Source organism: Plectropomus leopardus, chromosome 15 (assembly GCF_026936395.1).
Source record: "Plectropomus leopardus strain MGB_pleo_1.0 chromosome 15, ASM2693639v1, whole genome shotgun sequence".
Lineage (NCBI taxonomy): Eukaryota > Metazoa > Chordata > Actinopteri > Perciformes > Serranidae > Plectropomus > Plectropomus leopardus.
The window spans coordinates 34508645-34521491 of record NC_142190.1 but is presented as its reverse complement, the minus strand read 5'-3'; the positions used below and the strand labels follow the sequence as shown (position 1 = coordinate 34521491).

Genomic DNA, 12847 nt, shown 5'->3' with positions numbered 1-12847 from the left:
ATAGTTGATTTTGTGCTCATAACCACATTTTGTTTATTACAAACCAACAACACAATACAGCAGCTCCATCATCACAAGGCAAACCAACTTGATATGAAATAATTCTTTCACAACAGCAGCATGTTTTCTGTCAAAGAGGAAGGTATAGTTTATCCTTGCATAACAACAGCTGATGGCAATACAAAAACAGCATTATTTTTCACGTTTCACTTCTGCCTGCATACAGTGAAGTCTGTTCTTTATCATTCACATTCCTTTTACTCAGAAATTTACTCAAATTGAAGGTAACACATTGGAGACTTTCTACAGAGCAATGTACTGATCCTGACAAAACTTTAAACTTTTAGGGTGAATATGTCTTTGAAGATTTGTAGCTTCAGCCGAAAACCTCTAAAAAACCATACAACAACATCTGAACATTACCCGAGCAGAGTTTCTAAAAAAAGGAGGCAGAAGACATTAAGAGAGGATTTAGTAAAGAAAATATTTGGGTGAGATCTTCAAACTGGCCTTTTTATGTACATGTGTGCACTGTCTTTGACTCACAGATAAGTAAGAAACACATTTGATGTTACTTAAACAACAGTTTATGGCCAGCTCATGTAAGCTGGGCTGGGGGATGATGTTTTTCTCTTTCTCTAAGCTTACACATTTTTTCAGGAAGATATTCTCTATAAATGAACACCACTTTTGGGATTTTTAAAGCCTAATGCAGTCGCCAGAAGTAAAACGCTAACTTTGGGCTATAACAGAACAACTCTACCACTGCTACAAGGCTGTAAAGCTGTGACGATTGTGACGATGTTCTGTTGTCTCATTTAGCCACTTGTTAGCAACCTCCTTTTTTAAGACACATAAAAGCTTCAACGTTCACAGTGGGGTATTTACTGACGTGTTTTATGGTGAAGAACAAAACGAGTCTCTTCAGCTTGTGTTTACCATAGACCTTAGTTCAGGTTTCTAAGCAAAAACCCATTGACTTTGAGACGAGAGAACTGAAGGTGCTGAAACAATAACTGATTTTCGGGTTTTAGGACACATAACTGAAGTTCTCTATAGATTGCTGTTTATAGACTAAAGTGGTCTGTTAGAAGCACTGGGACTGTGGTTTACTGAATTCTACAGTTTTATGCAAACAGACACAACTTCTGACCACAAAAACAGCACAAATAAAACTCAATGTGTGGTTGTAAATGTACGAAGGGGAGTTTGTTTGTTGCTCTGACGATGTGTGCTGTGAGTCCATGCTGCACAGTGATGAGAGTCACACTGCATGAGCTTCTAGGGATCCTTTTGAGGTGTTGTTTGTGTGCATAATGTGAAGTAAAAGCTATTAATGTTGTTATGTGATTGTGCACAGGGTTTAGAGAGAGATCGCAATTTGCCTGTAAGCTAAATTCGGAACATAGACTGTATATAAAGATGGATGATACAGCCCCACTTACACCCGTTATGCTTAAGTGAGGTTAAAATATCCGAGATTTGGGCGTTGCCATCCTGCGATAGTGATGTCATTCATGAGAGCCGGAGTCCAGCTCCATTGAATGAGAGCGCACAGATGATTTTCTGTCACAGCTGTCAAGCATGGTGGAAAAATCCAAAAACAAAAGGGTCAGAAAATGTTGGACTTCAGAACTTTTATGATTTTGCTTGTTTCATAAAGGGAAAAAAAAAAATCTAACAGCAAAGGTGAATTGTGCTGTTAATTATCTCCCATTGTAACATTTAGCTGCATCTCTCTTACATACACTCCAAAAGTTTCGTGCATCCTACATCTCAGCTGTGGAATGTATATGTAGAATTTATATGAAAAAATTCACTAATACCAATGCCATTACTGATTCTGCTTATTGATCAGGTTATTTATTGATTGCCTGACTGACTCCTGATCAATTTTCTATGTTGAAAAAGTACACCTACACAGATTCTCTGCATCATTGCAAATGTTGTATGGGTGGATGAGTCAAACAAAATGGACTTTCACCCAAGAGACAGGAGTGCAGCTTGGATGGAAAGCAGTGACACACACATTCAAGCCGACATTGCATAAACAGATATTTCAGCATTTAGCTGGCGATTCCACCCCTACTTCAAAATATCATTTTAGACATTACAAGCAACACTGCTGTCATCTTCCTTTGTGATGAAACCATGCTTTGGACCATTTCTTCCTTTCTGCCTTGACTACTTCCTGTTGCAAATGTCCAGCAGAGTAGATTCATAGTTTGACACCATTATTTTGCAATGTGCAACTGTATATATATATATATATATATATATATGTATATATATATGTGTATATATATATATATATATATATATATATATATATATATATATATATATATATATATATATATATATATATATATATATAACAGTGTGCATATAACAGCACATAGCAACATGTTGAAATGCCTTGTAACGCGCAAATGAAGGAACTGTGATGGCGCAACTGCTGGAGGCTCTCAGGAAGAACAGTTTGTACGAATGTTGTGCTGTTAGTGTTAAAAGTTTTCAGACAGGATAAAACGATGCTAGCAATTCTAAAAAATATATAATAAATACTATAAAAGTTTGTATTTTCTAAATTAATCATATAAAGCTAATTTGTACATTGTTTTATATTCAAGATTTTATTTAGACTCTCTCTCTCTGTCTTTGTATCGCTGTTCTACTGAAAGGATTTAATGCATCTGCACAACCATTATAGACATGCAGTTTGTTGTTGGAATTGGTCACTGAGGCCCTTGTCTTAAAATCAGCACTGTTTCCCTGCAATTATGCACAATTGTGATACTCAGTGTATGACCCACAATTGGATGCATGTCAATTGTGGAATGAGTATGTAGGCTAAATAATGAATCTGAGTGTATGAAAGAAGCTTCAACATAGAGCATGTTTATCAAAAAAGTGAAAGGGGAGGATCCCCAAGACCTCCCAACAAAGGCCCTGAATGTCCTCAAATCCGAGAAATTTCCCTGCACACAGCTGACCTGTGCAAGGCAACTGAGACTGGATTTGCATAGTTTTTGAATTTGAACTGATATTGTCACAGCCCCTGTCTCTCATTCCCCTCCTGTCACTCTGCTGAGTACTTTTCCACTCACCATCCCTCTGCTCCACTCTACCTGCAAGCCACGCCCACCTCTTCAGCCAGCTCTGCTCACCTGCCTCACAGCTGCAGCTCATTACAATCAGCTCTGCATATAAGCCTCTCCAGCACTCTCACTCACTGCCAGATTGTTCTACAGCATCATGCGAGACTTTCCAGCGTTCTTCTGCCTGATCTCCCGAAGCCGACTCTGCCTGTCCCCGACCTGCTCTCCTCGTCTGCCTCCCGGTAAACTTACCTGCCTTCTGTCCCCGACCACGTGCTCTGCTTCGGCGTTTCTGGAATCGGACTGCTCTGCTGGTAACGACTTCTCTGCCTGGCCTCGACAATCCTCCTGTCTGTTCCCCATCGGTACTGCTACCTCGCGGACTGCTCAGCTGGCAACGAACCCCCCGCCTGCCTCCGACCATCCCTCAGCTCCCTATCTCCACACGAACTGCCGGCTTGTCGGACTATGGAGCTTCCTCCTCGCCGACAACGGTTGTAGTAAGCTTCGTCTCTTCTCTTCGTCTGAGCCCCAGAGACTGTGTGTGGGCTTTCCGCCCGAAGAACAAACTTTACTCATTACTCATTCATTCTGCTTCGTACCTTGTTTGTGGTGGTAAAAATAAAAGTTATTACCAACTGTTTCTGAGCGCCGGTGTACTGCATTTGGGTCCAAACCCCACCCGTTTCAGATACATATTATTTTGGTTTATTAGCTGGGCCCTGGGCAAAGCAAGTTGAGTATCCCTGCTTTCCCATAATCTCAAGAAGTTTTCAGTGGAACAGTGTTGCGGCCCCTGCTGTTATACAGTGGCGTCTGTCTTGTATAGGATAGGCCAGTCATCAGTGCTTTTTGGGCCCAGTGCTGCTGGATTATAAGTGGATGCTGTGTAACATTCTCGTTCTCTGTCTCTCTCCTCCTGGCAGGCACCCTCCCTACTGGTGATGTATCGACTTTGAGTTCATTCTTGGTTCCCTTTTTGTTTTGTGCTCCTTTATAACACTCCCACACCACACTGATCACACATGTACTTCATACATTATTGAGCCCACTGGCATTAATATCCCGCTCTTTAGATTGTTATATTCTTTAAGACTTTTACTAAAGCAATATTCTAATAGGTGATTATCAAAGACAATTTTATCAAAGACATTTTCTGGTGAGATATCTGTACTTTTACTCAAGCATGGCAGCCAGGTATTTAATCAGTACAGCATTTTACAGTACAACTTCACCATGATGAAAAACAGTTGCTGTCCTGTAAAAAGTGCACAAGTCCTCAAAGATTCCCTCAAAATTGAACATTTTTATATTTCTGAATGACTTTTTGTGATAAAAGAATGTGGTTAATGATGTGCATTCTAAGGGGATGTGGATTGTTACAGCTGTGCAGTATTTTTTATTAACATATCAGGGCAAGATGACGTAACGAGATTTCAGTACCTCCAAAAACCACTGTCCTGCATTCAGAGAGCGAATCTCTGTCCAGTTGAAGAAGGAGGCATCATCATACTGTCTGGCTGGGAAGACCTTACTAACGTCGGTGGTCCGTCTCAACGTTTGGTCTCTCATAAGAAAGGGAACAGCGTCCACACTGGAAGAAACAAAAGGGTCAGAAAATGTTGGACTTCCAAACTTTTATGATTTTGCTTATTTCATAAAGGGAAATAAAATACTAATACAACATCAAAACAGCAAAGGTGAATTGTGCTGTTAATTATCTCCCATTATAACATTTAGCTGCATTTCTCTTACATGCACTCCAAAAGTTTTGTGCATCCTACATCTCAGCTTTGGAATGTATATGTACCATTGATTTGAAAGAATTCACTAATACCAATGCCATTACTAATTCTGCTTATTGATCAGGTTATTTATTGATTCCCTGATTGATTCCTTGATTCCATTCTGTGTCAAAAAAGTAAGCCTACACAGATTTTCTGCATCATTGCAAATGTTGTATGGGTGGATGGGCCAAACAAAATGGACTTTCACTCAGGAGACAGCAGTGCAGCTTGGATGGAAAGCAGTGACACTTCTCATAGACTGTCAAATACATGTAATTTACTGGAATTCAAGCCCACATTGCATAAACAGATATTTCAGCATATAACTGGCATTTCCACCCCTACTTCAAAATATCATTTTAGACATTACAAGCAACACTGCTGTCATCTTCCTTTGTGATGAAACCATGCTTTGGACCATTTCTTCCTTTCTGCCTTGACTACGTCCTGTTGCAAATGTCCAGCAGAGTAGATTCATAGTTTGACACCATTATTTTGCAATGTGCAGCTGTCAGAAAAACATACAGGCATCAATAACACTTATAACAGTTTAGAGTCATACAATTCAGATGGACTGGAAAGTTCGGATCCAGTTCTTAGCTGAAACTGGTTCTTGATTCCCATCCTCATATCCCCACATAGAAATGTTACTAATGTGTGGTTAATAACCTGATAGTGACATCTGCCTCCAGGGAGCTCGCCCCATGCTGCAGGGCTCTGTGAAAGGACACGATGGTGTTTTCTGGGGCCAGCTAGAGCAGAGAGGAGACTTCTGTCATAATGCGAGTAGAAAACATGCATCAAGGGGAAGTGATATCTCTATAGAAAAATATTTAATTAGAGAAGAATAATTAATTGACAACACATTTCTTTGAAATGATTAAAAGTGAGACCACTAAAGTGCAATCTCCTTTCTACTTCTTACAGTTACAACACAGTGAGTGCTTAGAGGAGAGGGTTCACTGACAGTCTGGGCAAAACAATTTTATTTCTAATGTCATTTCTAATGAAAAAAATGATACAAGCTGTTCACATTTGCTGACTGATGACTCAATAATAGCAGGGGGTGGTTTTGATGAGTGATGACTTACAGCGTTGAAGAGGAGTCTGGGGTTGGATTATGTTTATTACTAAGGTCATTATAATACTTTTCTCCAGCCATTTTTACTGCTTGATTAAAGGTCTTCTTTAGGTCGCTCAGAATCTGTGAGTCTTGTCTGGAACCCCTTCGTTTTCATCAAGTCCTTCTTAATAACTGCTTTAAGGATCTGATGCCGCTGGTTAACCAAAGCTGAGGTGTGGTTTTGAACAGGGGTCAAGTCAAGTCAGTTTTATTTATAAAGCTCATTATCACAAAACACAGTTTGCCTCACAGGGATTTACAGCATACAACATCCCTCTGCCCCTAGACCCTAATATTGTTTAAGGAAAAACTCCCCCAAAAAAAACTATAACGCGGGAAAAAATGCTAAAAACCTCAGGAGGAGCAATTGAGGAGGGATCCCTCTTCCAGGATGGACAGGCATGCAACAGATAACAGACAGATGTCGTAAATAACAATTAAATTACAATTATGACAAAAAGGAAGAAGGAAGGAGAAAGAGAGAGAGAGAAAGAGAGAGAAAGAGAGGCGGGGGGTGCAACAGCAATAATGGTAACAGTAGCATGTCATATTACAATATTGATAGATGTCGTTAAGCAGGATCCCAGCATCTACACAATCAAGGCCCACGACACAGGCAGGAGCGTGGTAACTGAGGGCTCTGGCTCCCATCCTACATTTGGAGACTTTGGGAACCATGAGTAACCCTGCATTTTCAGAGCGCAGTGATCTTGAGGGTCGATAAGGAACTGTGAGCTGTGACAGATAGGGCGAAGCCTGACCATTCAGAGCTTTGTAGATAAGGAGGAGGATTTTAAATTAAATTCTGGATTTTACAGGGAGCCAGTGCAAAGAAGCTAAACCATGAGAAATACAATCCCCTTTCTCGGTTCCCATTAGTACATGTGCAGCAGCGTTCTGCACCAGTTGGAGAGACTTCAGAGATTTGCTGGGGCAACTGGATAATAGGGAGTTAAAGTAATCCAGCCTAGAAGTAACAAGTGCGTGCACTCATTTTTCGGTGTCTGCTTGAGGCAGGATATGTCTAATTTTTGCAACATTACAGAAGTGAAGAAAGCAGTCCTTGAAGTTTGCTTTATATGGAAATTATATCCTTAGAAAATAGGGGTGCAGTCAGAGCTTTCATCCCACTCCACCAGCAGGGGCTAGGTGTTTGACAGCACTCTGTCTTCCTCAACCAGTGCGGAGACAAATAGATGAGAGTGAGATCGACTGCAGCTCCCATCATGGACGTCATCCCAGCAGATATTGTCCAGAGCGTTCTCTGGAGCAATGGCATCCTCTCCTTGGGGTCTGCAGATTGCATTGCCAGCACAAAGGCCAGATCCAACCGGCAAGCCAAGAACGAAGGTCATTCTGCTCACGTAGAAGCTCGTCAATAGCATAGCATCCAAATCAATTTCAGCTCCGATGTAATGGTCCTAAGCTTGTCTGTGGTATTCACTACAGAAAATAGAGGCACTTTGAATGTAAAACTTTGAACAGTCCCTCAGTAGCTAGTGGCTAGCTAGCTGCCAGCACTTCACCAGGACCATGTATGTCCTTGCCCTGCCTGAAAGATTTACTTTAGACCAGCTGTAGACTCAGGTGGGGAGAGCCTGTTGTCAGCCAACAAAACAACAGAACAAAAGGGAATTAGAGTGTAAGGTTGTTCAAAATAACCTAAAACCAGATAAAACACTGAAAAACCACGCAGGGTTAAACTAAAACACAACATAAAAACTGATGGCCCCTGATTATTCATTAGTAAGACGCTAAAGACAAAGCAGAGAGAAACCAGTGAGTGTGGTGTGACAGCAGTGTGTTACTGATATATAAAATATACAGTGATGTATGTGAGGACAACTGATTATAATCAGACAAATGATTATGAATGTTATATGTCATTTGTGTTGATATGACCTTTATTTCTTTTATAAACTGCATGGTGAAATAACTCTACATTTCAGCAAACCCTCTTAAAGATTCTTTTTTAATCTCAGTTGAAATATTAAAAAGTTTGGTATAAAGTTATTTGAGGTGATTTAAACTTTAATTTACTGAAAACTACACATTTAAATAACTCATGCTAAACTGTCAGTGTGTTACAATGTCCTTTCAGTAGGATGCCCATATTTTCAAGCCTTTAAACTAGGATACTTAAGTATACTGCACATTCATGCATGTGCACCTGTATGTAGTAGTGGAATCTAGGTACATTTATTCAAGTACTGTACGTAAGGGCAAATTCCTGGTATTGTTTCTTTACTTGAGTATTCCTATTTCATGCAATTCTATACTTGTACTCCACTACATCTTAGAGGTTAACATTTTTCATTTTACGTCATTTTTAGTGCAGGAAAAAGTTACTTTTCAGATTGGAGTTTTTCATCCCCTTCCTGTTCGGTGAAAACCATGTATCTCCAAACGGGTTGATTTTGAATGTTTGTGACAAACTGAAGGATGGCATGTTTCTAATTCAATACACTGCTCAAAATAATCTAGCCATGATCACCACCTGGTGATAATGGGCTCTATAAATAAAATTGACTTGACTTGACTTGACTTGACTTGACTTGACTTGACTTGACTTGGTGGTGAGTTGGATCAGGTGTCGGTGAAGGCTGCTGGACAGACCTGGTAAACCCAAGAGTGTATTTAGGGTGAACTGGAAACGAGAAGTACTTGTTCAAAACCTCCGCTGTGGAGGCGGCTGCTAGAAGCTGTGGTCAGAAGGTCGTTGGTGCTTGTCGTGGCGGCAACCGAAGGACCCGCCGGTGGACACCAGCAGTGAAGGAGGCTGTCAAGATGAAGAAGGACCCCTACTGGGCTTTGTTGGCACTGGCGTCTCCGTAAACAGAAGGGCTGCAGCGGAGGAGGTCGCCAAAGCAGAAACTTGGGTGTGGGAGGAGTTGGGGGAGACCATGGTCCTCCATGGTCTCCCCCAACTCCAGTTTCAGTCACCCTTTAAGGAAGTTCTGGCAAACCACGAGACATCTCCGAAAGGGGAAGCAGGGCTTGTCTCAGGCTGTCCTCAGCAGGAGAGGAGAACTGCTGACCCAGACTGGGGACACTGTCAAACGATGGAAGGAACACTTTGAGGAACTCCTGAACCCTGCCTTCACGTCTTCCGTGGTGGAGGCAGAGTCTGAAGACTTGGGCGAACCTTCATCCATATCCCTGGCAGAGGTCGGTGATGTGGTCAAAAAAGCTCCTCGGTGGCAAGGCGCCTGGTGTGGATGAAATTCACCCTGAGATGTTGAAGGCTCTGGACATTGTAGGGCTGTCTTGGCTGACATGCCTGCTCAGTGTTGCGTGGAGGTCGGGTACGGTGCCTCTGGAGTGGCAGACCAGGATGGTGGTTCCTATTTTCAAGAAGGGGGATTAAATGGTGTGCTCCAATTATTGGGGTATCAGACTACTCAGCCTCCCAGGGAAAGTCTACTCCAGGGTGCTGGAAAGGAGGCTCCATCTGATTGTCGAATCTCAGATTCAGGAGAAACAATGCAGGTTCCGTCCGGGCCGTGGAACAGTGGATCAGATCTTCACCCTAGCGAGGCTGCTGGAGGGGTCGTGGGAGTTTGATTTGTGCTTTGTGGACTTGGAGAAGGCCTACGACCACGTCCCTCGGAGAGTCCTGCGGGGGGTACTGCAGAAGTATGGGGTACCAGGGTCGCTTCTGCGAGCCATTCAGTCCCTGTATCACCAAAGTGGGAGCTGTGTCCGCATACTCGGCATTCATGAGTGAGGGTAGAATGGAGTGTGAGATGGACAGACAGTTTGGTGCGGCATCCGCAGTGATGCGGGAGTTGCATCGGACTGTTGTGGTGAAGAAGGACCTAAGCTGGAAGGCAAAGCTCTCGATTTACCAGTCCATCTATGTTCCAGTCCTCACCTATGGTCATGAGCTCTGGCTAGTGACTGAAAGAATGACATCACGGATACAAGCGGCCGAGATGAGCTTCCTCCGTAGGGTGGCTGGGCTCAGCCTTAGAGAAGAGGGTGAGGAGCTCGGACATACAGGAGGAGCTTGTAGTAGAGCCGCTGCTCCTTCATGTCGAAAGGGGTCAGTTAAGGTGGTTCGGGCAACTGATCAGGATTGCTCCTGGGTGTCTCCAGCTGGAGGTGTTCCGGGCATGTCCTACTGGTAGGAGGCCCCGGGGCAGACCCAGAACACGCTGGAGGGACTACATATCTGGTCTGGCCTGGGAACACCTTGGGGTCCCCCCAGGAGGTACTAGAAAGCGTTGCTGGGGAGAGGGACGCCTGGAGTGCTCTGCTTAGCCTGTTGCCCCCACGACCCGGCCTTGGATATGGGGACGAAAATGAATAGATGGATGGATATCACTAGACTGACTGGAATCCTGGGTGTGACTTTTTGGCACAGGACTTAACTGGTTTAATTTCTACTTATAGGATAGGGACAACTTTTTATCTTTACATAATTGAACATTTGAGCAGACAAAAATGAGATGCTGAGTTCCTCAGGGCTTCCATCTGGGTCCTTTTCTATTAAACATCTACATGCTTCAGTTGGCTCAAATGATGGAATCACAAACTATGTAACCTATGTATGTAATTATGCTGACAACACACAGATTTACATATCCATGACACCAGGGGACTATGGTCCAATACAAGCTTTGACTGAGACAATTAAATGTGCAGCAATTTTTCTTCAATTAAACTTAGACAAAACTGAGAACTGCTGTTGGAGCCAAGGAGGCATGATGTAAAGTTAGCGCTCAGCTTCACTTGGCAGTTGTAAAAGATCAAGCCAGAAATCTCAGTGTACTCATGGACTCACACCTGAATTTCAATAGCCACATTACATTTACACATTCACTCTGGCATCCTGTCTCTCAGAGAATTGATTTTAAAAAACTACTGTTGGTTAATAAAGCATTGAATGGTTTAGGGCCCAATACATTTCTGACGTTCTGCTACACTCGGAACCATTCAGACCTCTCAGGTCTTTTGGAACAGGTCTGCTTTGTGTCTGTTTGCCACTCACCTTTACTAAATCAAATATGAATTCTTACACTGCACTATAACTTTTTTCTTGTATTTGAAATCTGTTTTAGTAGTACTTTTATAATGTTATTCTTGTATCAATATTTTTGATGTTTCAAGTACTTTAAATTGCACTGTTTCCGCAATGTGCTACATAAGTAAACTTGCTTTACCTTTAATATATTTGCTAATATTACAATGTCTACCACGATACCATTTCGATTCAATTTGATTTAGGGGCCTGCGATCGATATGGGCCAATATTATCTGGTCATTTAACACAGTTGATTACAGAAGAAGTTGCCACCCTTTACTTTTGGCCAGAAAAGATAAAAACAGCATGTAGATAATTGGAAATAATTGAAAGTGGTTCATTCTGTATCAAAAAGCTTTCTGGAAATTTTTTTCTTGTTCGTCAGGTCATCTTGTTCGTTTGCAGAAAGATGAGGCCATTGTTTTTAAACATAACAGTATGTACTTCAATGTTGCTTACTGTAAAAACACTCTGACTGACTGCACCACCTCACACCCTTGGTGCTCGGGGCCCTAATAATAAACAGAGCGATTACAATAGGGTCCACGCACCCTTGGTGCTCAGGCCCTAACTATCAGGGATCACAACAAAACAACTGTCCTTTATAGGTTACGTTTTCCCCAAATACACAACATGCTAACTTTATTAGCATAAGCCTATGGCATTTTACATCGCATAAATTAGCTTAGAAGCTAGCTGACTTTTCCACGCTCATAACTTAACCAACTTACTATTATTTATGCTTTGTCTTGCTCACCGCTGGTTTAAGTCCCCGTATCTCCTGACAGAACAGGGTGGATTTTTTTTTCAGTCAACATTGTTGAAACAGAGCAGCTAATAAGAAGTCAGGGAAGTGGCCCAGCAGGCACTTCCTGTTTCCTCAGTACAACTTTTGTTACATATGACATGCTCTTTCTGTAGACTGTTTCAGTTTCTCCAAAAACGAAGCTCAAAAACAAGATGAACAATCAAACATTTACACTTTGCATCAATGTTACGCGACCATTGCTCACCCCTTGCCCTCAACCAACCTGACCTCAGACACAGGTAATTTGCGTGTAATATCACATGCTATAATAGAGTGCATCTGGTAATTTTATGTCTATCACTATTGTTATTTGATATGCTATTGTTACCGTTATGATGGGCTTCTCTCTCTCCCTCTCTCTTCCCCTCCTTCTTTCTCTCTATTCCTCTTTCCTCTTTGTCATTACTGTAATTCAACTGTTATTTAGGACATCTGTTGCATGTCTGTCCAGTCGCTCTTCCTGAGGTTTCTACCATTTTTTCCCCCTGTTACAGAGGTTTTTTGGGGGAGTTTTTTTCACAGACAATGTAAGGTCTAAGGACAGAGGGATGTCATATGCTGTAAAGCCCTCTTAGGCAAACTGTGTTTTGTGACTGTGGAAACTGTGTTCTCCATATTTCTGATAATGGTATTTGACTAGTTTCAATGCCATTTCAGCTTCATTGAGTAACACTGCAGGGGTGATTGTGTCCAAGTCTATAAAGTCTCTGTCCATCACTATAGATAAGTCATAGCTGAGAGATGTGTGTATTGACTCTATAGACCATAGTAATATCTAAATAATTCAGATGTTATTGTGTTGTTTTTAGTCATAAAAACAATATATGTATGTATGTGATTCATTGAAAGTCGACACAGAGCTTAGATGAAGTGTGAAATATAGTTAAGGGTCATCCACACATTCAGCCTATGTACCCAGAAACATAAACAAAAATCAACTGATTCATCAGCAGAACTACAAACTTTCTAAAAAGATGAGACGTGAAAGTCTCCGCAGTGATG

General features: G+C 41.8%; 1 protein-coding gene across 4 annotated transcripts in view; it reads right to left on the bottom strand.

The window, feature by feature from the left end:
• The window catches only part of gdpd5a (glycerophosphodiester phosphodiesterase domain containing 5a), a 44851-nt gene that overhangs the window by 10241 nt on the left and 21763 nt on the right, over positions 1–12847 (bottom strand). For all 4 annotated transcript variants that reach the window (XR_015778850.1, XM_088088040.1, XM_088088041.1 and 1 more), the window contains exons 9-10: positions 5558–5640; positions 4545–4695 (exon numbers count right to left, since the gene is read on the bottom strand). Coding sequence is in view for 3 of the 4 variants with exons in the window: in XM_088088040.1 (XP_087944166.1) it covers positions 4545–4695; positions 5558–5640 (234 nt within the window). In the remaining variant the exon portion in view is untranslated. The remainder of the gene's footprint in view (positions 1–4544; positions 4696–5557; positions 5641–12847) is intronic.